This window comes from Lepidothrix coronata, unplaced genomic scaffold, assembly GCF_001604755.1.
Source record: "Lepidothrix coronata isolate B3197 unplaced genomic scaffold, Lepidothrix_coronata-1.0 Scaffold91, whole genome shotgun sequence".
Lineage (NCBI taxonomy): Eukaryota > Metazoa > Chordata > Aves > Passeriformes > Pipridae > Lepidothrix > Lepidothrix coronata.
The window spans coordinates 2,400,833-2,425,168 of NW_016690271.1; the positions used below are offsets into that span (position 1 = coordinate 2,400,833).

General features: G+C 52.3%; 1 protein-coding gene across 1 annotated transcript; it reads left to right on the top strand.

Moving 5' to 3' along the window:
* The first annotated feature begins 1,104 nt into the window (after positions 1–1,104).
* On the top strand, positions 1,105–23,753 carry DHRS11 (dehydrogenase/reductase 11). Its single transcript, XM_017821739.1, has 7 exons — positions 1,105–1,270; positions 12,272–12,481; positions 18,299–18,393; positions 18,837–18,966; positions 19,566–19,658; positions 20,304–20,369; positions 21,572–23,753. Exons 1-7 carry the CDS (start codon positions 1,139–1,141, stop codon positions 21,611–21,613), a joined length of 768 nt encoding a protein of 255 aa, XP_017677228.1. The 5' UTR covers positions 1,105–1,138; the 3' UTR covers positions 21,614–23,753.
* Positions 23,754–24,336: the final 583 nt, after the last annotated feature.

Genomic DNA, 24,336 nt, shown 5'->3' on the forward strand with positions numbered 1-24,336 from the left:
TATTTTTTTTTTTTTGGTTTTTTTTTTTTTTTTTTTTTTTTTTTTCCTCTGGGGGAGGCTGGTGGAGGTGATTTCCTTAATTTTGTTCTTTCTCCAGGCTTGTATCTTTAGTTGAGTAGCTGTGCAAGCCTCTCTTCTAATTTAAGCCATCTCTTTTCATTCAATGTTTCTCTTCCTGTGAGACTTACAAAGAAGCAAACTAGTGGCAAAGTAATGTTGTACCTATAATTCTGTACAGAATGACAAGGAGCTGAATATAAGATTTTACAAAGTAGACATCCATTTGCAAAATGTTTTGGATGTAATATGTTAAAGCGCAATGTGCAAAATTTAAATAAAGAATATTTATTAATATGCATAGTAAAAGTGGGTGTCTATATTTGTACTCTGAGCCCTCCTTCCCAGCAGGATGAATTCCTGCTGGTCACACAGGTGGATGGCTGTGTGGAGGGGGGGTGTAAGGTGAGCAAACCTGGCCTGGGAAAGGACAGATCCTTGCAAAAAGCAGTGTGCCAGGCTCTGTGCTTTTTGAACAAAGGGAATCACCAACTCCCCCACCCTTTCTTCTTTCATAAATATCTGTATGTCAGACTTTTCACAGGTTTGGGTTTTTTTTTTGTTTCTATTAATCTGTTTCTTCGCAAGTCTCTGGGAATTACTTGGGCATCCCTGACCCTTGTGAGGGGGTTGACAGCACCTTCCCAGAGCTGCTCTGCCCTCTGATCCCTCCACACCCGTTTTCGCCCTCCCCAATCCCACACTCAGCTGGGGGTTGTTTGCAGGGTCTCTGCTCCATTGTCCATCCCAGTGGAGCTGAAGTGTTTGGATAAAACAGCCCAGTTTTTTTTGGGATGCAGGGCGCTGGGACGCGAAGCCCTTTGAGCTCCCTCCCACCCCAAACCCTTCCAGGGTAACTCTCATCTCCCGGGGCGAGGCAAAGCCCAACCCAAACATTCCCCACACTGGGGCTGAGCCCCCGCAAACTCAGCGCACGCACCGCGCTGGGCGTGTCCTCGTGGTGGGCGTGTCCCCGCGATGGGCGTGTCCATGGGCGTGCCCGGCGGGGCGGGGCGGGGCGGGGCGGGGCGGGCGGGCGGTGCATTGTGCGCGGCGGCGGCGGCGGGGCCGGGCCGGGGCCATGGAGCGCTGGACCGGCCGCGTCGCGCTGGTCACCGGCGCCTCCGTGGGCATCGGCGCGGCCGTGGCGAGGGCGCTGGTGCAGCACGGCATGAAGGTGGTGGGCTGCGCCCGCAGCGTCGACAAGATCGAGGTACCGGCACCGGGGAGGGCACCGGGGCGGGGGCGGCTCCCCCGCGAGGCCGCGCCGGCGGCGGGGCCGCTCCCCGGGTCACCCTCGCCGTGTCCCCGCCGGGGTGATGCCGAAACCCCCTTTCCGGCTATCCCCTCCCTCCATCCCCCCCGCCCTCCATCCCTACCCAGCCCCGGGCTCTCTCTCCCGGAGCCCCCGGCCCCGACGGGAGGGTGGGAGTTGCCCGAGCGAGGAGCGCGTTCAGTTTTGGGGTGTTTGTTGGTTTTTTTTTTCTTTTTTTTTTTGAGACGCTTCTTATCGTGGTTAAAAATAACACCTGCCCGGCCGGCCCCGGGAACGGGAACGGGCTGCGCGGGTTTGGGGCTTCCAGCCCTTCGGCTGTTTGGGAGACGGGATATTTTTGTGATTTAATGATAAAACGGAGTTTCAGCCCTTTGGGTCCTTAACGTGTGGCTCGCCCCGACGAGGGACATCGCTAAAGCCGCGTCAAAAACCTCACGGCGTTGGCTTGAAAATAAAGATGCTTAAAAGAAGTGTTTTCTCTCGATCCTTCTTGTGTTGGGTGCGTTTTGTCGGCTCTGCCTTGCCGTGGCATGAGATAAGGCTTATTTGCTATTTAAGAAGTTTCCACTGAGGTAGGAAATAAGTTGTAGTCAGCTTAAATATTGCCATGCTGGTTGTTTGGTGCCCATGGATGCAAAGGAGATCTGTACAACATCCAGGGGTTGTGTTTCCTTAGCCAAGGTGATAAGGATTCACCCTGACTGCACCAAGAATAAATTGTCCAAAATTCACGGGAACCAAGGCTTGGCATTGGTGCTGTTGCTGAGTGGGGTTGAGTAAAGGAATGCTTGGAAGAAACCGGACTTTCCCCCCCTTTTTCACTGTGGATCAGAAAGATGCCACTTGCAGAGAGAACACACCAACGTGACTTATTGAACTGTCCTTTGGGGCTTTGCTTCTAATTTTGGACTTCCCAGCTTTTTGCTGCTGTGGTTTGCAGGGAAAGCTGAGCTCTCCAAAGGCTCTCCCACGTGCAGCTGACGGTGTTTAATGTGCTTCTGCAGCCTGGGAGGCTCTTGGAGCCCCACGGTCCCTGGCAAAGGATGCTGTAAAGGATGTTGTTGTTTCCCGTTCCCCTCCAAAAAAGACAACAAAGTTATTTCCAATATTGCTGTTTCCAGTAGTGCCTTTTCCTTGGGTTTTGTTTTGGAATCTTTTCGCTTGGTAAAGAAATCAGTGAAACTTGGTGTTTTCCTTCGGTGCTGCAGAAGAGTTTCCTTCCTTTCTGAACCTTTTCTGGCCAAAACACAGCATGGATTTAGGAGTGGGAGTTCCTGTAAAGGCTTTGCCTTTCTGTTTGGCTCTGCACCGGGTGCAGCCACGCTTGGGGCGGTGATTTCTGGGGTTGCAGGGGGTGCACAAGTGCTGAGCAGTGCTGGGGCTGCTCACACCTCCCAGCCCTCTTGTCGTGCTTCAGAAACACGTGTTCCCAGGGCAGCTGATGTTTGTCCCTGTTTCCTCCCTCTTCCCTGGGACCGAGGTGTGTCTGCAGTGTGCTGTCATTTGTTTTGGTGGGTGTCTGGACTGTGTCTTGCTCCGTTGCTATTCTGGGTTTATTTATTGTGAAGCATGTTTCCTTAACGAGGAAGAAAATCCCAGAAGTGCTGCCTGCTCGGGAAAGGGAAGGTGGTGGAGCGGGAGGTGACCCAGGGTCACTCTGGGAACAGGTCCATCACCTCGGCCTGGCTGCCAGGGATGCTGTGTCAGCACAGATGGGGCTTTGTACCAGCTCCATGCTTCAAATGAGAGCTGAGCTTTCCTCCAGGTGCTTCACCTTGGGCCTTTCCTTAAAAAAAAAGAAAAAAGGAAAATATTCAGTCTTAGGACTGTCGAGCTGCAGCTGAGGGTTGGGATTTTTGGCTGTTGGAAACCACGTCAAGGAGCGGGAGCTGGTGTTGGGTGTGGGATGACCGTGCTGTGGCTGGCACTGTGGGTGATGCCAGACCCCATCCCTGGAGCTGCTGCAGGGCTCCTGCCCCTTGGATGCTCCGGGCAGGAGGAGATGGGAAGGGCTGTGCCGTCAGCGCCCCGTGAGCGTGTTCTCACCTTGGCTGGTTGGTGCATAACCAGAGCCACCCACAACCTCCACTCCTCTGCTCTCCCTGGCTCCTGGTTTCCCGAGTCACTGTTGGTCGGGAGCAGGAGGATGGCATCCCTGAAGGAATCCTTGCTGGGGATCCCAGGGATGCTCTGATTTGGGAAGCACAGCTCGGATGTAAAGGGCAGGATGAGGTTGCAGTGCTGGAGTCTGGGACTGGAAAGTGGTGATGGAGGGACAAGAGGAGAGGAATATGAAGGACCCAAGGGGTTGGGGTTGCCAGAGCATCATGGCCATAGTTCATGGAATCGTGGAATGGTTTAGGTTGGAAGGAACTTTAGAATTCATCCCATTCCCCCCCTGCCACAGGCAGGGACACCTTCCACTATTCCAGGTTGCTCCAAGCCCTGTCCAACCTGGCCTTGGACACTTCCAGGGATGGGGCAGCCACAGCTGCTCTGGGCAACAAAGTGACTGCAGGACAAATCTTGTTGCTCTTTTAAAACTGAATAATTTGCTAAATATCAACGTGGATGATGTTGAACATGATGATGTTCAGAGGAGCAAACTCTGAAAAATATATCGAGGCAGCTTGAAATGGAAAGGGGGCAGAGAGTAGGGTTTAAACCCAGGAATACAATCCTGACTTTGTAGCAGAAAAGCATCTGTTTTCATCAGTGTTCTGCACGAGTCACCAATTTTAAGGTGAAGTGGCTGGAACCCCTCTGTGTTGTGGTTTTATAGCCCACAGTAAACTGGTGACTGAAAGAGCAGGTTGTCTCGTGGAAATTTTAGCTCGGGCAATAAACACTATGTCAAGATTTCTTAATCTCTTGGAAAATCAGATAAGGGCTTGAGGCAAGATAACAAAGGAATTGCAAAGTTGCTGGTTTGGCACTAAACCTGTGTCGAGACCCCGGCGCTCTTTATTTGACTTTTGAAATAAAAACGTTAATGCTTAAAAAAACCTGCAGAAGTATCCTTTTTTCCCTTGCAGTGGCTGGGTTTGCAGTGCTGTCCCTCCCTTGCTCCCAGGCAGCCTCGTGTCCCCCCCTCATGCAGCTTTTTTGACTCTTCCTGTGGGTCACCTGGCGGTGACTTTTAATAGTCAGACATCGAGGAATGAAATATAATTAAAAATGGCTTTATTTTACTTTTGCATGCCAGGAGGTAATTCAGGTTGAAGGCTTGTTTTAAATGCGAAGCCTGGAGGTACTAACAGCTGTCAAGGACTTTTTGGCGTGTGCTCACTGAGCGTTTCCTGCTCCTCAGACACGGCCACGCGTTCCAAGTCAGGAGCTTTCATGAGGCAGCCAAGCGTTTTTAGCAGCCTGTAAGGCCAGGCTTTTGGGGGAAACTGCTCCCTGGGAGCTGATCACCTTCACAGGGACCCACTTTGCTGGTCACTGGGGTCTCCAGTGCTCAGGGAGACTCCTTGAGATTTACAGCCACTCCATCCTGCAGCCAGAAGGCAGAGGATCCCTCTGATGGCTTCACTTCCAGGCTCCTCAACTTTCTTCCTCCCAGTGTTTTCCAGAAGTTTATGTTTAGTGTCTGACTTCCTGCAGCAGCACAAAAAAGGGAGAATTTCCACATGCATGGGGCAAAATGTTCTCCCCCCTCGGCTGGCAGCCCCCTTTTCTGGTCTTTTATTCCACGTGATCTGTAAATTTTATTTCACAGGATTTTTCCCAGGGATGGGGGAAGACTTGGGAGGGTTTGTGGTAAAAGCAGGTGTGGTAAAGGCACATGGGTATGCCATAGGTTTTCTCTTGGAGTGCAGGGAGGTACAAGGCAGGGAGCTGTTTCCAAAGGGTTTGCAGTTGATGATAATTTTTTATAATTAAAATTAATGTATTTTTATATTTGTAGAGAATGGCAAAAGTGCTGGCAGGAGCTCTCCCTCCAGCTCCAGTATCAGAGCCCTGGATCCATAGCATGGCCAGGGCTGTCACTGATGGGAGATGCTCCAGGTGGGACAGTCCCACCCACCTGCTTCATTTCAGGCAGCACCTGATGCTGCCACACCAGAAATCATCCAGCAGCTCGTTCATTCCTTGGATACCTTGCTCCAGCATGGCCAGGGACATCATGGATGTTGTGCTCCAAAAGAAACCCATTTTTTCCTCTCTTTGTTGGAGTGTGCAGAGCAGGGCCGTGCAGGGAGCAATAAATGTGGTTTAAAATGCAAGGTGTAGCCAATTCATTCCAATGCATTTGTGACAGGTATTGATCAAAGGTAACATTTATAACCAGGGACGGCTTTGCCAAGGTTAGATCTTGCTCAGGAAACAGCCTTTGATAAGATGAGCTGTTGATTGCAGGTTGGAGCAGCCCAATCTCTGAAGGGGTCAGTGCTCTCTTCCCTAAGTGCTGGGGCTGTGTGGGAGGAGGAAGAAGGAGCTGAGTCTTCCTCGTGGGATCTGAGCATCCTGAGCAGCCATCTGGGGGCTCTCTGGCCACCTCCACCCAGCACTGCCCAGGCTAAAGGTGCAAGGGAGGCTCTTGACCCCTTCCATGCTCCAAGCAGTTAATTAACAGCTACTTGTTTCATAGTAGGTGAATGTGGATTTAATCACTTGCATGGTTTAGAGGTCACCTGGTGACATTTTGGCCTCCCCCTGTGGGTGTCCCTGCAGTGCTGGGTGTCCCTGGTGGGGTCTGTCCCTCTGCCCCACAGCCAGGGATGGGTTTTCATGGGGTGTTCCCAAACCCACAGGTTTCACCTCTCTAAAGGCAGGAGGAGCAGCTTCAGGCAGGATATTCCCAAGGCATGGTCCCTGTGTAATAAATGACCTTCAGAATCTCCTTGGCCTCTGGAAGGGCTTGTTTTGTGTTTGACAAGGCCTTGCCTCAGGGATGGTGGGTACTCAAGGCCTCTCAGGTGCTTTTATTGCCACTTGTCCCTGACCAGATCCTTTTCTGATAAACAGGAGAGATCCCATAATTGCAGTCTTGGGTGGTGGGAACAAATGCTCTGCTGTCCCCATGGTTTTCCTGAGGCATGAGGGGGAAGAGTTGGTTTTAAACTGGGTTAGAACACCCCCTTTCTCCCCCAAAAGTGCTTTAAGAAGGTCTTATTGCAGCAGCCCCCCCTTCTCTGCTCCTCTGTTCCACTGGGCTTTGCAGCAGAGCAGCAATACCAGGGCATGTCGTGCTCACAGCCCTAAAAATAAATAACTGAGGCTTTCCTGGGATTTTGGAGATGGGATGGGATAGGGTGTGTGTTCTACTGTGTAACGAGGCAGATCTGGGAGCTGTCCCGTGCCTGTTTCCCTGTGTAAAACCTGACAGCTGCTCTGGGAAGGTGGGAGGGTTGTCTGGGAGCAGCATTGGACATGGAGGGGCTGTGTTTTGGATTTATGGAGAATATCCTGGAGCAGGGAGGTCTGAAAGGAGCTGGCACAGCACTGGGGAGAAAATATGATGGAGAAAATAATGGGTCTCGTTAATAGTTTAAGCTCTGCAGAGAGCAGTGGCTGTGCTGAAGTGGAGCTGTCACCCTCATCCTGCCAGTGCCCACCTGGGAAGTGTTACTGGTGATTTCCTGGCTGGCAGTACCATCTTTGGCCCTGCTCAGCCCCGGGTGGGTTCGTGCCCACCCTGGGTCTGTAAAATGGGGGCAGAGGACCCGTGGTCTTGCTCCTGCAGCCAGACCTTGCTCCCCGTTGGGCTCTGGCAGCTCAGCAGCAGCTCTGCCCAGCTTAGCTGGGGATTAGCCCCGGCGCGGCCGTGAGCGGCGTTGGCGTTGGGGCAGATGTTTAATCACAGCCCCTGCAGCTGGGTGGCCCTGGAAGTGCCAATCCCAGAGGCTGCTCTGCTCCCACGCAGGGCTGGGACGTGTGGGAGCCCCCCTGGCACCCGTCAGTGGGTCCTAAATCTGGACTGAGTCAAAATTCAGGACCCATCATCTGGATTTTGGTGCCGGGGCGCTCCGGGGCTGGTAGGGGAAGGCCCCCCATGCCCCTCCCGGCGTGAGTTAATCTGCCTGTTCAGAGAGGATTCCTTGGGATTACACGGGCGGGCGGGAGCCATGGGACACAGCGATGCTCCCGCGGGGATGGTGCTGGGAGAGCGGGAAAAGTCCCGGCTCTGCCAGCTCTGGAGCAGGGCCAGGGCCACGCCGAGGGGTGTTGAGAGGAGAAGAGGCCGATCTCGTGCTCTGACGTCGGGGACCTGCTGTTCTGGTACTTGTGGTACAACTCTGGGGTGACAGCCGTGGTCACACCGAGGGGAGGGCTCAGTCCCACTCCGTGGGTCTTCCTGGGACCCCGAGCTCAGAGCTCAGCAGTGGGTTGTCATCTGCTGCTGCTTCATCAGGATGCTGGGGCTGGGAAGGGGTGAGTCCCCCAGTGATCTGGGAATGAGTCCTGGATACCCTCAGGGGTGCTCCAAAGTCTTCCTCACCCTGTGTGGTGACAGACTCGATTCTGTTTGTTATTCAGGGTGGGCATGGGCTGGTTTCCTGATATACTCAATTACAGACGTTATTCAGGGTGGGCATGGGCTGGGCCCACCTTGGACCTTCACACCTTGGATCTTGAGGGTGTCGCTGGTTTCCACGGACCTCTGACCACACCTCGGACGCGTCGCCGGGCACCTCAGACCTTCCCTGCTCCGAGATCAGGTGGAGTCTGGCTTGATTTAATTCCAACAGATCATCTTCCCCGTCTCCCCGTGTGGGGATGACACACACGAGGCACGTGCCAAGATCTGAGGGTGTCAGGCTGGAGCTCTGCCCTCCCAGCCGTGTGTTTGGGGTTGCCTTGGCAATCCGGGCGCCGCTCCAAGGGCTGGTGGAGCACCAGGACGGCGGCTCCAGCCTCAGTCAGAGCTCTGGGGCTGCCTGAGGATGCCAGGGAAGGGTCCACATGCCGGGTTAGGTGGGAACCTGCGTTGTGCAGGCTGGGGCTGGGGCTGGGGAGCAGCCAGGCTCCTGTGGGGCCGGGTTTAGGACAGTGGCACCTCAGAGGGAGGCAGAGATATCGCTCTAATGAGCTGTCATCGGGCAGCAGCGTCTCCTCCTCCCCCACGCCAGCCTGTGGCGACGTGATCTGAGCAAGCAGGGAAAAAATAAAAGGTGCCTCCAGCCTTGATGTAAGTAAGGAGGGGTTGTGTGAGTGCCTTGAGGCAGCAGAGACCTCCAGGCAGTGCCAGCGGGGCGGGCGGGCTCATGTGTGGCTTTGGGAATTGAAAATTAAGTGAGCTGGGGAAAACATAATCTTGGGTGTTTAACTACTGAGAAAGGGCTTGGAAAAGAGCAGCGTGAGTCTGGAGCAGTGTGGGAGGGCAGTCAGCAGCTCTGGGAATGGGTGGCTGCTCAACTGGACCCCGTTTAGCAGGAATCTGGCTCCAGTGCCTGGGAAGAAGGGTGAAGTGATATTTATCCTTGGATCATATGTGGGCCAAAAGTACCCACAGCTCTAGGAGGGGGCTCAGTGTGGTCATCTCCATTTTCCAGTGGGGACACAGCTCTGGATCTTGCCCACAGAGCACTGTGGAAATAAACCCCAGTCTAGTGCTTTATTCACTGTACGTCTCTTCCTCTATTATGCTGTTGTACTGTTATTAAATCTTAATTAAAAGAAGCTTCAAACTTGCCAATCAGTGAAATGAAAGGGTTTGTAAGCCTCCAGTTTTCTTCCACAGCTGTGATGCTGTTCATTAGGATTTTTCTCCTCCGTTTCCTATGGATAGCACAAGTAATTGGGGTGACTTCGGTGCTTTTCCAGTTGGTTTCTTGGTGCAGTTCTGTATTTGAGCACAAGCTCTATCAGTAGGACTCAAGCACCTGTGATGAATGGCAGGTTAGATTAAAAATTACCTAATGGTTTCTCCTGGCTTTAATCTCTCTGAACTAAACATGTCTGAAGTTAATGGGATGGTTTGCCAAATAAAGCCCTATGTGGCTCTTGTCTTTTTTTTCCTCCCCTTAAGAGTCCCTTTATGTTTTTATATCAATTAGTTTTGCAAAACTGTTTTATCAAGACTGATTGTAGATGCAAGGCACTGTGCCCATTTCAAGTGTCATATGCACAAAGAGCATTAACCCCTTCTGGGGAGAACTGATGGAGCCTCAACGTACCAAAACCACCCCATGAATGCGAGGCATCCTTTCAGGTTGGGTAGCACATCAGAATTGAGGGGTTGCATCCATGGCAGTGGATGGCTCCAGGTTAAATGTTTTAACATCTATTTCTTCCTTATGTTGCATTATCCCAGTTTGTACCAGCAGCAGTAGCTCCTGGCTGTCCATTCCCAAGCATCCAGTGATAATGGTGTGGGACAGAGGTGCTGGAAGTGTCCAAGGCCAGGTTGGGCAGGGCTTGGAGCAACTTGGTCTAGTGGGAGATGTCCCTGCCCATGGCAGGGGGGTGGAACTGGATGGTCTTTAAGGTCCCTTCCCACCCAACCCATTCTGTGATTCTGTGCTTAGGTTTTATTTCAGACTTTCATCTCCAGCCACTGAAGGCTCACTGGCTTTCTCTATACTGGTGGTTGCATTATATAGTGACTCTCACATTGTTTATGAAATGTGGAAAACCAGCTTTTTTTTCTTTCCTCCCTGTGCGTGGTGTGCTCAAAGTGAAATGAGAATTAATTGAGTGACTTAACGGATGCTCTGAAAAAAAACCCCCTGCAAGCTCCGTGACTCAGAGAGTTGCTTTTCCTAAGTCTCTTGAAAACTTGCCTGCAGTTGATGTTTCTTTGAAGAGCCCGTGGTGATGACTCTTTATCTCTGGATGGTTGAAGCACGTTCAGCCCCCTTGGATGTCAGTGGTGTTCAGCACTTGGTTTTCAAAGAGAATTTGTTAACACAAGTGCAGCCTGAGAGATGAAAGGAGCCGTGTTGAGTCTCGTTCGAGACACCAGACAGGAAAAGAAGGATCTCGAGAGATACTTGATTTTCCTGGTCAGCTGTGGCAGAGAAGCCTTTCTCTGAGGGGGAAAGACCTTTCTCTTGGTGCATCTGGAGACTGACTGGGAAAACAGGATGGGCAGCTCCAGCACCACAGTGCTGTCCAGAGCACACAGGACAGGTCAGGTTGGAGGGGACAACAGTGGTACAACCCCCCTGCTCAGGCAGGGGCATCCTAGAGCACATTGCACCCCTTCTTCCATCTGCCCCTTCATCTGGGCTGCAGCCTGTGGGCAGTGGGATGGAGAGAGCCCACTTAATTAGCATCACAGTGATTCTTCCCATAACCTTGGTGCCAAGGAAGTGGCTGAGGGACCCTTTGCCCATTTTTCCCTCTTTTATCTTTGCAGGAGCAAGGCCCCATCCCTGGAGTGGTTTAGCACCTTCCAGCAGCCCTTCCTACTGCTTTTAATTCTCTGAGTGCTGCTTTTGCAGATTTTTTTCCCCCAACTGTTTTTTTTCCAAGCATGTACTCTTGATCTTTGAAAGGAATATATTTTTTTTCTACCATTATCAGCACAAAATCAACAACACTGCGTGTACAGCAAAGTGCAGCCATCCCTGGGGGGGCACAGAGAGGCAGGATTCAGTCCCTGGGGCACCTTTGTTTGGGCAGAGATATTGTCTAGCTCAGCCTGAGCAGAGCTCTCCAGGGATCCTGATGCTGCTGGGATGGATCGATCTCCAGCTGAACTCGGCGTGTCCGTCCCCTTCTCGCTTGGTGCTGTGAGAGCAATAATAATCATTCTTGTGTTACTGCAGTGCCTCCCCTGATCTGATAGTCAGAAAGGAGAGTGGAGTCTGGACCAGAGCTGTGGAGCTGGGCTGGTTTTTGGCTTGTGGTCCTTGGAAGGTGTGGGTTCTTGGAAAAGGCAAAGTGGAACAGCTTTAAACTCACTGCTCAGGGCCTTGGCCCAGCTCGGGGGGGGCTCAGCTATTGGGAAACACTGAAAATCATTTACCAAACAGAGTAATTAAAATGAACACGCTCAGAGCACAGAGAGGGGTTTGGAGCTCCTGGAGTCTCTGTCCCTGTCCTGAGCAGGCACAGCTCCCAACCCGGAGCTGTTCCACAGCCGCCTTCATGTGCAATCACTGTCTGGGGTCCTCTGCTTCCAGCCAGGAGATTCCTGTGCTGGGCCTCGCTCCTCCTTTTATGAAAGGCAGTGAATCGCAGTCCTTGGAATGCAGGGAGGAGCTGGGAGGAGTGGGAAAGCCGCCTGTGGCAGGAGCAGAGCTTTATTGCACCCGCTGCAATGTCACGTCGGCCACACCGCCGTGGGCGACGGCGCTCGAGTGATTTGGTGGACATTTGTAGCCAGAGTCCATCTCTCCGCAGGAGCCAGACATCATGTGGCTCTGGCCTGGCGCTGGGAGCTGTCACTGTCGCTGGTGTGACACATCAGGGATGAGATGCTGCTTCTCATTAGCATCAGGGGGTAAAGGGCATCCTGCGGAGGATGTGGGGCGGTGGCTGCAGCGCCGTTAACACGGGCGGGCAGCAGCAGCTCTTGCCTTTCCCCTGCTTTATATCACCCAGCCTGATAAGAGATCGGGACGTTTGGAGGAATTGTTGGAAATGGCTAATGAGGAATTGCCAGGTGTGGGATTGCCACATCCCTAGTCCGTGCAGCAGCCCCACAGAGCTGCAGCCTGGTGCCACGGCAGGATTTGTCTGTGTTTTGCCAGCACTGTTCACCTTGAGCTGTGCTGCCTGGGGTGATGGACGAGCTCTGAGGGTGTCCTCAAGCTCAGTAACGTGAAGGCTGAAGCGCTCAGCCTCTCGTGGGTATCGATATTTCCTCTTTCTTAATGAGCACCACGGTGGTTCTCCCCTGGCGCCTGCTTCTAATCCCGGCTCACGCAAAGCCGGCCGTGGTTTGTCAGCCCTGAGGTGCGTTTTATAGGGAATGGCTGGACAAGCTGCTCCACGAGGAGAGGAGGCTGATGGCTGTTTTCTTCCTTCCTTTCTCTTCCCTAGAAACTGGCAGCTGAGTGCCAGAGCGCCGGCTACCCGGGGACCCTCATCCCGTACAAGTGTGATCTCTCCAACGAAGAGGAGATCCTGTCCATGTTCTCGGCCATCAAGACCCTCCACCAGGGGGTCGATGTTTGCATCAACAACGCGGGGCTGGCCCGCCCCGAGCCCCTGCTCTCGGGGAAGACGGAGGGCTGGCGGACCATGATAGACGTGAGTAGTGCCCCTGAGGGAGGGGGAGCTGGGCCAGAGTTCTGTTTCTTCTGGTACTGTTGTCCCATCTACTCATTCTACGTGTGCAGAGCTGAGCATCTGCTTCCCAACCTGCTCTGACATGGCCTGGGTCTGCTGCTTGGGAAGTGGAAAGACATCCTGCCCTGCTGAGCCACACGCCTTCACCCTGGAGTGTGGAAACACTCGGTACCTTCAGTACCTCTTCCCTTTAGCTCACTGGCTTCCTAGAGGGTGATGAGCCTCACTCTTTTTTTCTTCAGTAAAACAGGAAATCGAATGCCAAGTGCTGGCTTTTGTAGCTAATCCTGTTAGTTGTAGCAGTGGGTTGTAAAATGGGCAGATTCTTTTTGGCTTAAAAAGCCGTAACGCTTTTTGTCTTTATAGCTTAATTTTCTGCCCATAATCTGGTTAGAGCTGGATGTGAGCGAGGCCGTTTCGTGTGCCAAAGTGGGAGTTGTGCAAATGGTCCATCCCATTTACAAGCAGCACCTCTCCCTGGGTCTTCCTGTCCTGAGGTGCTGCTGGGCATCTTTTTTGGGACTTCACTGTTTTTTGTCATTATGGGGTGGCCCTTTTCTGCACGAACCAGTGGCAGCCACAGCTGTGAGACCCCGGGGCAGTTTGTGTGTCCTTGCAATGGCCCTTCCTGCAGCTCTGGCCAGTGAGGTGCTGAACCAGGAGCTTTTCACAGAGGTGATTTCCCCTCCTGTGCCACCTACTCCTGTGCACGAAAGCATCATCCTCACAGGTGCAGGAGTGGAACTCAGGGCTCTGAGTGATCCTTGTGGCACCCTCAGCAGCTCTGAGAGCTTGTCCTAGTGAAGGGAAGGACACGTCTGTTGGAAAAGCTGCTCAGAGCTGTGGGCTCAGGGCCACTCTTTCTGACACCGGAGCTGGCGGGATCTGTCAGCTCCCGGGGGCTGTTCATCCAGCAGCAGCCTCGGGGGCTGTGCAGAGCAGAACACAGAGGCACTTTGAGGCCTCAGGCTCCTGCTGCCAGGGCAAGAGCTGCCATATCCTGGCTAATTAAGTTCTTGTTAGGATTTTGGCCGGACTGCCGGCCGCTGTGACCGCAGCCAAAGCAAGCTCAGCTCAGCTTTGTCTGCCCAGCCAGGCTTTTGTGGGCTGCCCAGCCCGGGTCACTGCACAGCCGCATCTCCCGGGCCCCGGTTGCCATGGAGTCTTTAAAGAAAATTAAGTGAAGTGTAGCTGAGGCTGAGCTGGAGTTTAGGAGGGCACTGCCTGGCGCTGTCTCGCTGCGAGCCGGGTTTGGGGGTCGCCTGTGCCTTATAAACTCCTCGTCCTGGTTGCTGTGACCGTGTGGGGGTGTCTCTGTGGGTGCTGCGTGTCCCCCCCGTGCTCCTTTGTCTTTGTTCTTCTCACCTTTTGTTCTCTGTCAGGTGGGCAGACTGGCTTTTCCCAGCTGAAGGCCCTTCCCCTCCCTTGTGCTCCCTTCCCTGGACTGCTGGGGTGGGAGTGCTCCCTTTGTCTCACCTTCCACCTCTCTTGGGGAGAAAGATTTTGGAATGGGGATTGTCCTGTGTGAGACACTTCAGTGTTGGTGTTTACAGTGGCTCAAAGTTTGGGAGCCTGGGGGATCCCCCTCCTTGTGGGTGCTGCTTGGGGCTGATGGATGGGGTGGTGGCCCCACAAGGGCAGCCTTAGGAAAGCGGGCTGGGAGTGTGTTTTATTCCCAGAGGTGATCTGTACAGCTCCATCCGCTCTCACTGCTTGGCAAAAACGCTGTTGTAGCACTGGGAGCAGCCTGAGACACCCAAGATTTCTTCCTTTACTGGCAGATATTTTCCTCTCACCACCCTCCCAGCAGCTGGTGAGTTTGTCATTGAATAACCCTCACCCCTTTAATGCAAAGGTGAGGGCCTGGGGAGCCCCAGAGCCAAACGTTTCACCCACCTCAGCCTGGGCAGCCTGGCAGTCCTGGCTTTGCTTTTGTTCCTGCTGGTGAGTGGGAGGAAGAGCTCAGGATAATTCCTTTTGTTGTGTGCCCCCGTTTTGTGGCTGCAATTCCCTGCTTGGAAATGTCTCTCTCCTGGCTGTGCAGGCACTGGAGTGACAGTGCTTTGGGGAGGGGTGTGCAGTGACAGTGGGTTTGGGGGTGAATGTGCAGTGACAGTGGGTTTGGGGAGGGGCGTGTGGTGGGTTTGGGGGTGGATGTGCAGTGACAGCTCTCCCTGCTGTGCCACTCCAGCCCCGGGGAAACTCTCTCCAGGCCCATTCCTCTCAGAGGGTTGGGATGGGGGAAGGCTGCCAGCACTTTTCACGGGCCACTGGGCTTTGCAGAGCTATGTGGGAGCAGGGAGACTTCTTGCAAAGGTTCCTTGGAGAAAGGTGTTAGAGAGCAGCAGGGTTTGAGGTGCCTTTGGAGAGTTCCAGTGTACTTCTGGGCTGCAAGATGGGAAAAGTTTCTGAGCAGCCATCAATCTATCGATTTAGGAGGCATTAGGGCCTTAAATTAAAGGCATTTTTTCTTTTTGGTAAATTGATTTTTGTTTCCATGCATTTTTTATGAGCTTTGAGGCTCTCTCTCCTTCCAAGCTCCCCTCTCAGTATCCCTATTCTTGCTGTGCATCTACAGTCAAACCCATGTTATCATTTGCTTATTCCTCTTCTTTTGTAATGTTCCACTTCCTTGTTGTCTGGTGGGGGTCCCCCCTGTTCCCAAGGGGGGAGCTGCAGGATATGATATGAGGAGCTGTGGATGTGTTGCTTTACAACAGCACAGAACCCAGCGTTGTCAGCCAGGAAATTCCGTGTGGGAGCAGGAGGGAATGTGCTACCTCAGGCAGGTTCTGAGCCCATCACCTCTTGGTTCACAGCTTCCCCCATTTTCTCACTTGTTGGTGAGATTGTGTTTGACTTGAGGCTGGAGCAAAGTCCTCCAGCCATCCCTGATCTGCACAGGGGGGGCTGGGGCTGGGTGCTGTGCACACACGGGCTCCAGGCTCTGGGATTTGAGCAGCTCCTTCACGTTTTACCTACTGACCTTTACAGCCAGGAACTCAGGCTGAACTCTCCATTTGCACTGTTCAGGGCACAAAGCACTGCAGCACATCCTCTTGCTCCTCTAGACACTAAATGGGTTTGATTCTTCTTGGCATTATTCATTGGCCATACAGGCTCTGCTCTTCTTGCTTTTATAAACCATCTGTGCAGAGATATGTTTTCCTTAACCTGCCTTTCCAGATGTGCTTTGGAGCTGGGATACTCATTTTGATGCCTTAGAAAAGGCTGACTTTCTGGGAAGTGAAATGCTCAGCACTTCTAGGAACGGGATCTTTTATGTCCTTCCAACCTGGCAATTGGAACTCATTAATTACTAGAAAAACGTCGTTGTTTCTGTCACATGAGCACACGGGGCTGTCCCAGACCTGCTGTCTGGGGCAGGGTGCAGGTGTGTTGGCCAGCCCTGCTAAGGGACCTTTGAACTTTTCCTACTTAAAATAGGAACGAGGCAGAAAAAGGTCTTGTGTGGGCATTGGTAACAACAGCCTGGAGGTGATATAGCCCTAAGACTTGCTCATTTTCTGGGCGTGCTTTTAGCTTCCTGAGTTCCTGTTCCATGTTTTGAAATGGGATTTCACCCCAGAATCCAGTGGGAAAAGGCAGGGAGGCAGTCCCAGCTCAGCTGCTTTCCAGCCAGTTGTTCTGTTGTACCGTGGTGTTTTATCACACGGGCTCGGGGCTTTCCTATGTGGCTCTTCATTAGTACCTTGCTTTGCCAGTCACTGTCAAACTGTTGTACCTCTGCCCACGAGGGGAATCGCTGCTCAGTGAGTCGGGGCTGGAGCCGGGCTCAGGCTTTGGGCTGATGTTACCCTCTAGTGGCCTGTGGAGATGGAATCGGGGAGTGACTGCACCAAAAACGTGGTGCCTGGTGGGTTCCTGGGGCAGGGAGGGGAGCTGGGATGTTGCTTGTCACACAGGGTTTTTACACCAGCAGTTGCCCAGATCTGTGTCCACAAGGATTGGCTCCTCACTGGTTCCTGTATCAGACTGGGGTGAGTTACTCCCCCTTTCCCTGCCCACCTTCCCGTGGAATCCCAAAGCCTGCACATGCCCTGCCTGCTCTGGGCTTTGCTCCAGTGCTGAGGGGGCCACTTCTGCTGCCACGTCTGCCCTGTTTGTTCCTTGCACAGCCCAGGTGAGCTCCCCACCACCAGGTCAGGGCTGTGTCTCTGCAGCTCCAGGCACGGTGGCTGAGCTGCCTGGCAGTGACTCTGTGCTTGACCAGAGTGCACTTGGATGAGGGTGATGACTCTCCTTGTGTTGCCTGGGTACTCCCACGGGCAGATAAACAGGCTATTTATGTGTGGCCAAGACAAAACCCACAAGCATGGCCTCTTGTAATGAGTGGGAAATAACGACCGAGACAAAAGCAGTGACCGGGAGATCCTCCGGCTGACCCTGCTCCTCTTTGTGTGCTGCTCAGTAATTGCATCTCTCAGCCCCAGCCCTTTCTGCCTCTCACTTTCTGGTGTCCACACCACTGTTCCCCTCTTGCCTGTCCTTTTGTGCTAGCAAGCCTAGTTACTCTGCTTCACTCTTGTTTATAAGGTTCCCAGAGATGATCTCTAGCCCCCTCCCATATCTGTCCCTCTCTGTCCACATGGCCTTGTTCCTGCTATAAACCCGTTTATAGTGGCACCTGCCTTCTGATTCATCAGAACTTGAGTTCTTCCTGGGTCTTTCATTCACAGCAGTGTGCTTAAACTCGTCTGACCTGCTCATTTAGTTGGCAAAGTGACACACTGTTAGGTAGGACCTGCCAGGCTGTCCTGCCTTGGGATGGTCACATCCTTTCTGGAGGCCTTCTGCAGACACTTTCAGCCACTCTTCCAAATCTAAACCACTGTGAGCTTAAGCAATCAGCACTGCTGCTGAGACTCCTGCTCATCAGTCTTGCACGTACCTCTGGGCCCTTTGGGAGGTACGTGGGCCAGCTGGGAGAATTCCCTTATCTGTCTTCCTGGAGGCTTTGACTCTGTGTTTTATGGTCAGGGAACGCTCAAGGCAGCTGTGCATTAATGGTGGTGTGTTGTGGAGGTGACAGGGCCGAGTTTAACTGAGCCACAGTGTGCTTGTCCAGACAGCAAGAGCCTGGAAAGCTCCGGATCCTGTGCTAAAGGACTGGATAAACTGCCATGTCCTTGCTTCTGATCCACTTAGGGCTGAGGCAGATGTCAGCAGGGTGACAGGTTGGTGGCTTTCACATGCACAGGGTGACTTGCCCACTCTGGCTCTCCCTGTGGCATGAGGTGATCTCTGGCTTTGTCTGTGCCCAGGAAGGTCTTTGCTGGTGGTGCCTCTGAGCGCCTGGCGCTCTGACAGCCAAGATCTGGGGATTTCCTCATTAACTAACTGACCTAATTACCTGCTGTCAGTGTCCTGCCAGCTGCCCAGACACCCGTGTGCTCAGTGCTGGACAGAACAACCAGCTTTGTCTCCTGGGCAGTGCTGCCTGTGAGGAGAGGGGGGTTTGCTCTGCCTTAGTTTGGGCTCTACCCTCACACCCCTAAAATGATCAAGTCCATTTATTTCTGGCAGGGGCTGGGGCTGTCTGACAGAATGGGGTATCTGTGCCCCCCTGCCCCTTCTGACCCAGCTCATGATGTGGGGTGTGTGTATGTGCATTTCCCTCTGCTGGTGTTCCTGTTGGGAATTGCCCTCGGAGAGGGACTGGAACCTGCACCCCAACTTCGGGCATGAGAGGGACAAGTCATGGAGTGCCAGGCAGGGCTGCTGGGCTTAATTTCTTCTTGTTTCCTCACCCCTCAGGTCAATGTGATGGCTGTGAGCATCTGCACCCGAGAGGCCTACCAGTCCATGAAAGAGAGAAACATTGATGATGGGCATATAATTAACATTAACAGGTAAGTGAGGGGGGATGTGGGATCAGCCACGGGGGCTTCCTCCTCTTCCGTGCATCGTAGAGAGGATTAAGCACTGGAGCTTCAACCTTGGAGTGGGCTGATGGTGCCCAAGGAGGGGTTTTCCAAGGATTGTGATGGTTGATTTTTCAAACCACTCTTTTAGTCTTTGCTGGTCCAAAGCAGGAAAGACCAAAGCAGGGAGTAAAGGGTGATGTCAACCCCTTGTGGTGGTGCAGGGCTGAAGACTGAAACTTCTCGACCAGCTCCAGAAGGCAGCGATGTGGAGAGGAGCCCGTGGGGGGGTGTGCTCCCTGTGGGAAGGGAATTCCTCCCGTAGCCACCACGTCACCCCCTCTGCGTGTTCATGACGGTGGTTTGAGTATCCTGGTGGGACACTGCTTTCCTCCCAGCTCTCAGCACCTTCCTTTCTGCTCTCTCCCCAGCATGAATGGCCACAGTGTCGTGCCACAGTCCGTGGTGCACTTTTACAGTGCCACCAAGTACGCGGTGACAGCCCTCACGGAGGGGCTGAGGCAGGAGCTGCGGGAGGCAAAGACTCATATACGAGCTACAGTGAGTACTGGGGGCAGGCTCTGGGGGTTTTCCCTTTGGAAAAGAGGCAAGGGGATGCAAAACCTGTGCTCAGCACACTGGGAATGTTCAAGAAGTCCTGTGGCCAACTGTCCCGGGCCGCCTCTCTTTCCCAGGCAGAGTTTGGGGCTCAGAAGGCACAGCTGTGTCCAGGGAGAAACTCTTTGGGTGCATAAAGGGGGCATTGAATAAGCTTTTTGGGTGCACAAAATGTGGGCAGTTGCTTGTCAGGGGGTGATGGGGGAGTCACATCAACACAGGGGGGCAGTCAGGCTGGGCTGCTTGCTCTCAGTCAGAGCTTTTCCATGTTTTTCTTTGCTTCTCTGTCCCTCTGGGGTGTGGAGAGGGAAGTACCCACCAGCACTTCCCCAGAGGTACCTGCCACAACAACCATTAAGGCAAAGTCCTCTCACTTCAACTATTCCCCTAAAACATGAGTAGGAAAGGAGAATAGCAGAAAAAGAGATCAGGGTTTTTTTTGGCTTTTTCAGTGCTAAAAAGTTTTATCTCCTTTTTTTTTTTAATTGTTTTACTGAAGGGCAATTACAAATCCTATTAGGATGTGCTCTGCTTTTTTCCAGTGTATATCTCCAGGACTGGTGGAAACGGGATTTGCTTTTAAACTCCATGATAATGACCCCGAGAGAGCTGCTGCAACCTATGAGAGCATTCGGGTAGGACTTGGAGAACTGGACACAGAGGGAAGTGGCTCTGATTATAGTTGAACAGTCTCTCTCCTGGCTAATGCTTCCACAGAGTGCCCAGTTCTTTCCAGGATGCCCTCAGCACTCCCAAAGTCTCAGCCCTCAAACCTCAGATTTTGCACTGGTATTTACACACTGTGTAGGTTTTCATTTGGGTTTGGTTTCCAACTCCCTATATTCTTCCTTTTATTTTGATGTTTCTGTAAACAAGTATCAGTCAGCTTTGACATTTTGCAGGCTATGATTTCTTTGTTGCAGAGAAGATGTAACAAGTAAAGGTTCCTGCTCGGGGAGAAATATAAGAGCGTGTTGTCTTGCAGGTGGCACAGGATTTCTTGTGCTTCTCTGGGAATTTTTGATAAGGATGGCAATACCCGACCTGGCAGAATTACCGTGCCAGCAATAAAACTACTCACAGCAACTGAAGAATTATCAGCACCAGACATGTCCTTTGTTAAATCTTGAATGGATTATTTTTTTCCTGCTTGCTTGCATCTTTCTGACATGCCCCAGTGACACTGTCGAGACTCATTATTGATGGTTAGGAGAGGGGTGATCTTGTGGTTTACTTCCTGCAGTGCCCTTTGACTGAGAATCCCTTTGCTGTCTTTGCAGTGTCTCAAAGCTGAAGATATGGCCAATGCTGTCATCTATGTCCTCAGTGCCCCCCCTCATGTACAGGTAGGCTGGGGCTGGGCTGGGGCAGGGGCTGAGGGTGGAGGGGGGCGAGGGCTGCCCTGACATTTGCTGATCAGCCGCTGTATCAGCTCTGAGCTTAGTGAGCCTGGGCTGGGGATTAGTGGGGATCACGTTTGTTTACACTTCCCTTATGGCAGCTCTGGGATTGCAGTGCCCAGGCTCTGGGATTGCACTGCCTGGGCTCTGGGATTGCACTGCCTGGGCTCTGGAATTGCACTGCCTGGGCTCTGGAATTGCACTGCCTGGACTGGTCACATCCCTGCGGATCCAGCAAAGGCTGAGCTGACTCTGTTGTTTCCCCCAGAGGCTGATGGGGCACTGAACAGGCTCCCCAGGGCAGTGGTCACGGCCCCAAGGCTGCCAGAGCTCCAGGAGTGTTTGGACAGTGCTCCCAGGGACAGGGTGGGATTTTTGGGGTGTCTGTGCAGGGCCAGGAGCTGGGCTGGGTGATCCCTGTGGGTCCCTTCCAGCCCAGGGCATTCTGTGATTCTGTGACTGCAGAGCAGGACTGTGCAAGACAGAAGGAATGTGAGGGATATGGGCACGTTCTGCCCTTTGGGATGGTGCCATCTGAGGTTTGCTGAGAGTCTCGAGTTGTGCCAGTCGCCAAATGACGCGTTGGGCCCGATCCTGCCGAGTGCTGAGCACCTCCCCGAGGGTGCGTGGGATGCTTGTGCTGCCTCAGGGACTCCCTCCTGTGGAACAAGAAATAGGTGACCAGCTCTGAGCTGGAGGCAGGGGGAGGCAGGAGCCGTGTCAGTGCTTACCCTGTGCAACACGAAAGCTCCTGTTGTGAAAGCAGACTTTGATCACGAGAGGCTGAACAGCCCCTCGTGTGGACTCTGCTCCTTGGGGCAAGACGTGGCCGTCTTGACACTGGATCCGTGGGGATGACTGGCCTTGTTGTCCTAAAGAGATAAAAAGTCCTGCCTGTGGCTGAAAGATAAAAGGTCCTGCCTGTGGCTGCTGGAGCAGTGCTGCTGCTTGGCCCTCTGGGATCAGGACCCAACCGAGGACGTGAACCGTGACACTTGGCAGCCGGTGTCACCTCGCACCTCTCCTGTGCACGTCTGAGCTGTTATCCCTCCTGTAAAGGCACAGCAGGCACATTTCACCTTTGCTTCTTTCTCTGCAGTGCAGCATTTCCAGTGGGCTCCAGTAAAACCCTGCGTTGTCTCTTCCAGATCGGGGATATACAGATGAGGCCCACGGAGCAGATCTCGTAGCAGGAGCAGAGGCCCTCGGGCAGCACAGTGCATCCACTCCACTTCGGACCCTCTGGCAACCCAGGGTGTCAAAGGCTGGCTGGCAACGTTTTAATCAAGTACCAAGGATCATGTTTGAAGAATTGTTTTTCTCTCCCTCTCTCTGAGCTGGTGCTGGTGCTGAGCCAGTTTGAAAAAAAAACAAACAAGCAACAACAAGTAGTGGGTCTCTTTTCTCCCCCACTCCTTTGTGAAACTGCTTAAGAGTAAAATGTATTTGATGATAATGCAGGGAAGTGGTTTGTGGAAGATTGTTGTCTCCAGGCTGGTTTATTCTTCCTTTTGCTTTCTTTTCAAGGTTTGTTTGATCTTAGTTGCTGATGCTGTGTCTGGACCTATGTGAAGTGGCACAAGATGTTTGCCAGCTTCAGTGTGCTTAGGGTTTGAGATTTTCAGTGGATGTCATACATGAATCCATCTAATATTTGGGTTTATTTTCATCAGGTTGATTACTGATGGTGATGATGCATGTGGTGTTTTCTATTTCTTTTGTATTCCACTGCCCTAAACCCAGCATACAGCCTCCCCCACCTCCCCCAGCCCTCCTTTCCCGTTCACATGGATCATGCCTGCCAAGTTTGGGGAAGTATAAATGTGTGTGCTTGATATTTCTCTTTTTTTCTAGGTAGGTAAATAGTTGGAGGAAAAGTACCTGTACTTGTGCAGGTTAGAACGATAATCTCAGTGGCATAGTTACAGTAAGAGTGAGTTGTTTGGTATTTTTAATAAAAACTAAACGTGTGCTGTCTTGTGATCACCTCCACCCGTGGTATCATCTCCCAGCACTCTCGATGTTCTGTATGTGATATTTGCATGCATTGACACTTTTCTGGAAACGTGGATCAGTCTTAGAAAGATGTCTGGTGCTGTTGAAATGCTGGTGCTGAGGAGCTGGAAGTTTGTCGGGAGTTTGTTTATGAGGAGAGATACAAACTCGGAGAGAGAGAGAGTGAAATGAACCGTGCTGAAGGTGTCTGAGACGAAAAGAGACTTGTAGGGGTGTTTGCCTACAAAGCAGCAGGTGAAAGGGCTGGGTCAGACCTCGTGTTAGTGCTACACTGGTGCAGCCCCAGCGTTTTGCTCTGGGTTTACTCTACTTGAGAGAGGAGAGAATGGGCCTCAAAGCAGACACGTGCAGAGCTGGAGGGCACTGGAGTTGTCTCGAGACTCTTTGCAGTGTGGTCTGTGTGTGTCCAACTTCCTCTGGAGCTGTTGGACACATTGCCTTAAGATTTCAGATCCGCTCCTGCTGGACTCTGTGCAGTGTTTCTGAGGGCAAATGCTGGCTCAGGTGGAGCTGGGATGGTCAGTTGGTCGGAGCAGAGGATTGGAGAGCCTGAGAAATTTGGGCAAATGTTGGTTTATTTGGCTTACACCAGGAGAGCTCTGGGAGTCCATCTGTGTCACCCCACCGTCAGGGAGGCCAGAATTGGGCCACTACAACATGAGTTCAACTCCCTGCACAGCCTCGGGCAAGTCACTTTTACCTCTCTGCCTCAGTTTCCCCATCTGTAAAATGGGGATAATAATACTTACCTACCTCACAGGGGTGTTGTGAGGACTCACAAGCTTTTGTAAAGCACTTTGACCACGAGAAGCGCTGTGTAAGTGCTGAGTGTTGTATGAAGTATTATTATTAATGAAACCTTGTGATACCTAGAATTTCCTTGTGCCAAAGGTGAGCAGCTGTAGAAGGATACAAGGAGAAAACTGGCAAAATGTTCCTTCTTAATGGCAAAACAAAGGCAATTTGCCCCCTTTTTTTTTTCCTGTTTATCAACCCATGCCCATGGTGTGTTCTGTCCATTTCTCATCTGTCCCCACTTTCTACTGACAAGTGCACAGAGCCTCCTCTCTGGATTTGGCTTTTTAATTTACTGTGAGCGAAATTCTTGCACAGCTTTAGTGCACTGCCCTCCTCCAGCTTGTTGAGGCCGTGGCTTTGCGTGGGTTCTCTGCACAGAGCAAATCCAGCAGGTGCTCTGTGCAGTGTGTGGCATCTTTTTTAAGAGAAAGGAGTTAAACTAGGAGTTGGAGGCCAAAAAAAAAAAAGAAAAAAAATTTGAGAAATTGGGAACTTCTGAGAAGGGAAAAAAAAAAACTAAGCAGGAATGTGGTGAAACACTGAATTGGTGGCAGCAACTACGTGCAAAGTTCAGCAGATGTTGAAATGCGTGGCTGAGGAGGGACCTAACTTATCTCCCTGAAAAAGGAGGATTTGGAGAGAATTGCTCAAGAAGGGGCAGTTTGGGTAATTGCTCCCTGCAAACACAACCTGGCTGCCCTGCAGCCCTGGAAGTTGTTTGGTTTGGTTTTTTTTTTTCCGCCCCTCCTCAAGAACATTTGTAACATTTGCAAGTCTTGAAATTGTGCCCAGTATGTTTTTCCACTTCAAGTGTGTTTCCAGGGGATAATTCCTGCTGCCCGTTCACCCCCCCCATGAAGCGCAGCCCGCGGAGGGCTCGGTGAGGGTTGTTTGGCCTCGTGGAACCTGGTGGCACCTCCAGCCACCTTCCTGGGATGAGATGGGACACGACCCTGAGGCATTTGAAACCCCCAAACGGGAGGATCAACTGTGTAATTTATCAGTAGGTTTCTAACTGTGAGCTGTAAAATAAAGAATAAAAAGAGAGGCACACTGTGGCTCGTTGTGTGTTCTGTCATTTTTGTGTTAAAAGCATAAC

What these genes read in the sequence shown, in the direction of transcription:
- DHRS11 (XM_017821739.1), top strand. Translation starts at nt 1,139, where the DNA reads ATGGAGCGCTGGACCGGCCGCGTCGCGCTGGTCACCGGCGCCTCCGTG. An exon ending in GCAGCGTCGACAAGATCGAG is followed by an intron (nt 1,271 to 12,271) that starts GTACCGGCACCG and finishes TCTCTTCCCTAG; the next exon opens with AAACTGGCAGCTGAGTGCCA. An exon ending in AGACTCATATACGAGCTACA is followed by an intron (nt 18,967 to 19,565) that starts GTGAGTACTGGG and finishes GCTTTTTTCCAG; the next exon opens with TGTATATCTCCAGGACTGGT.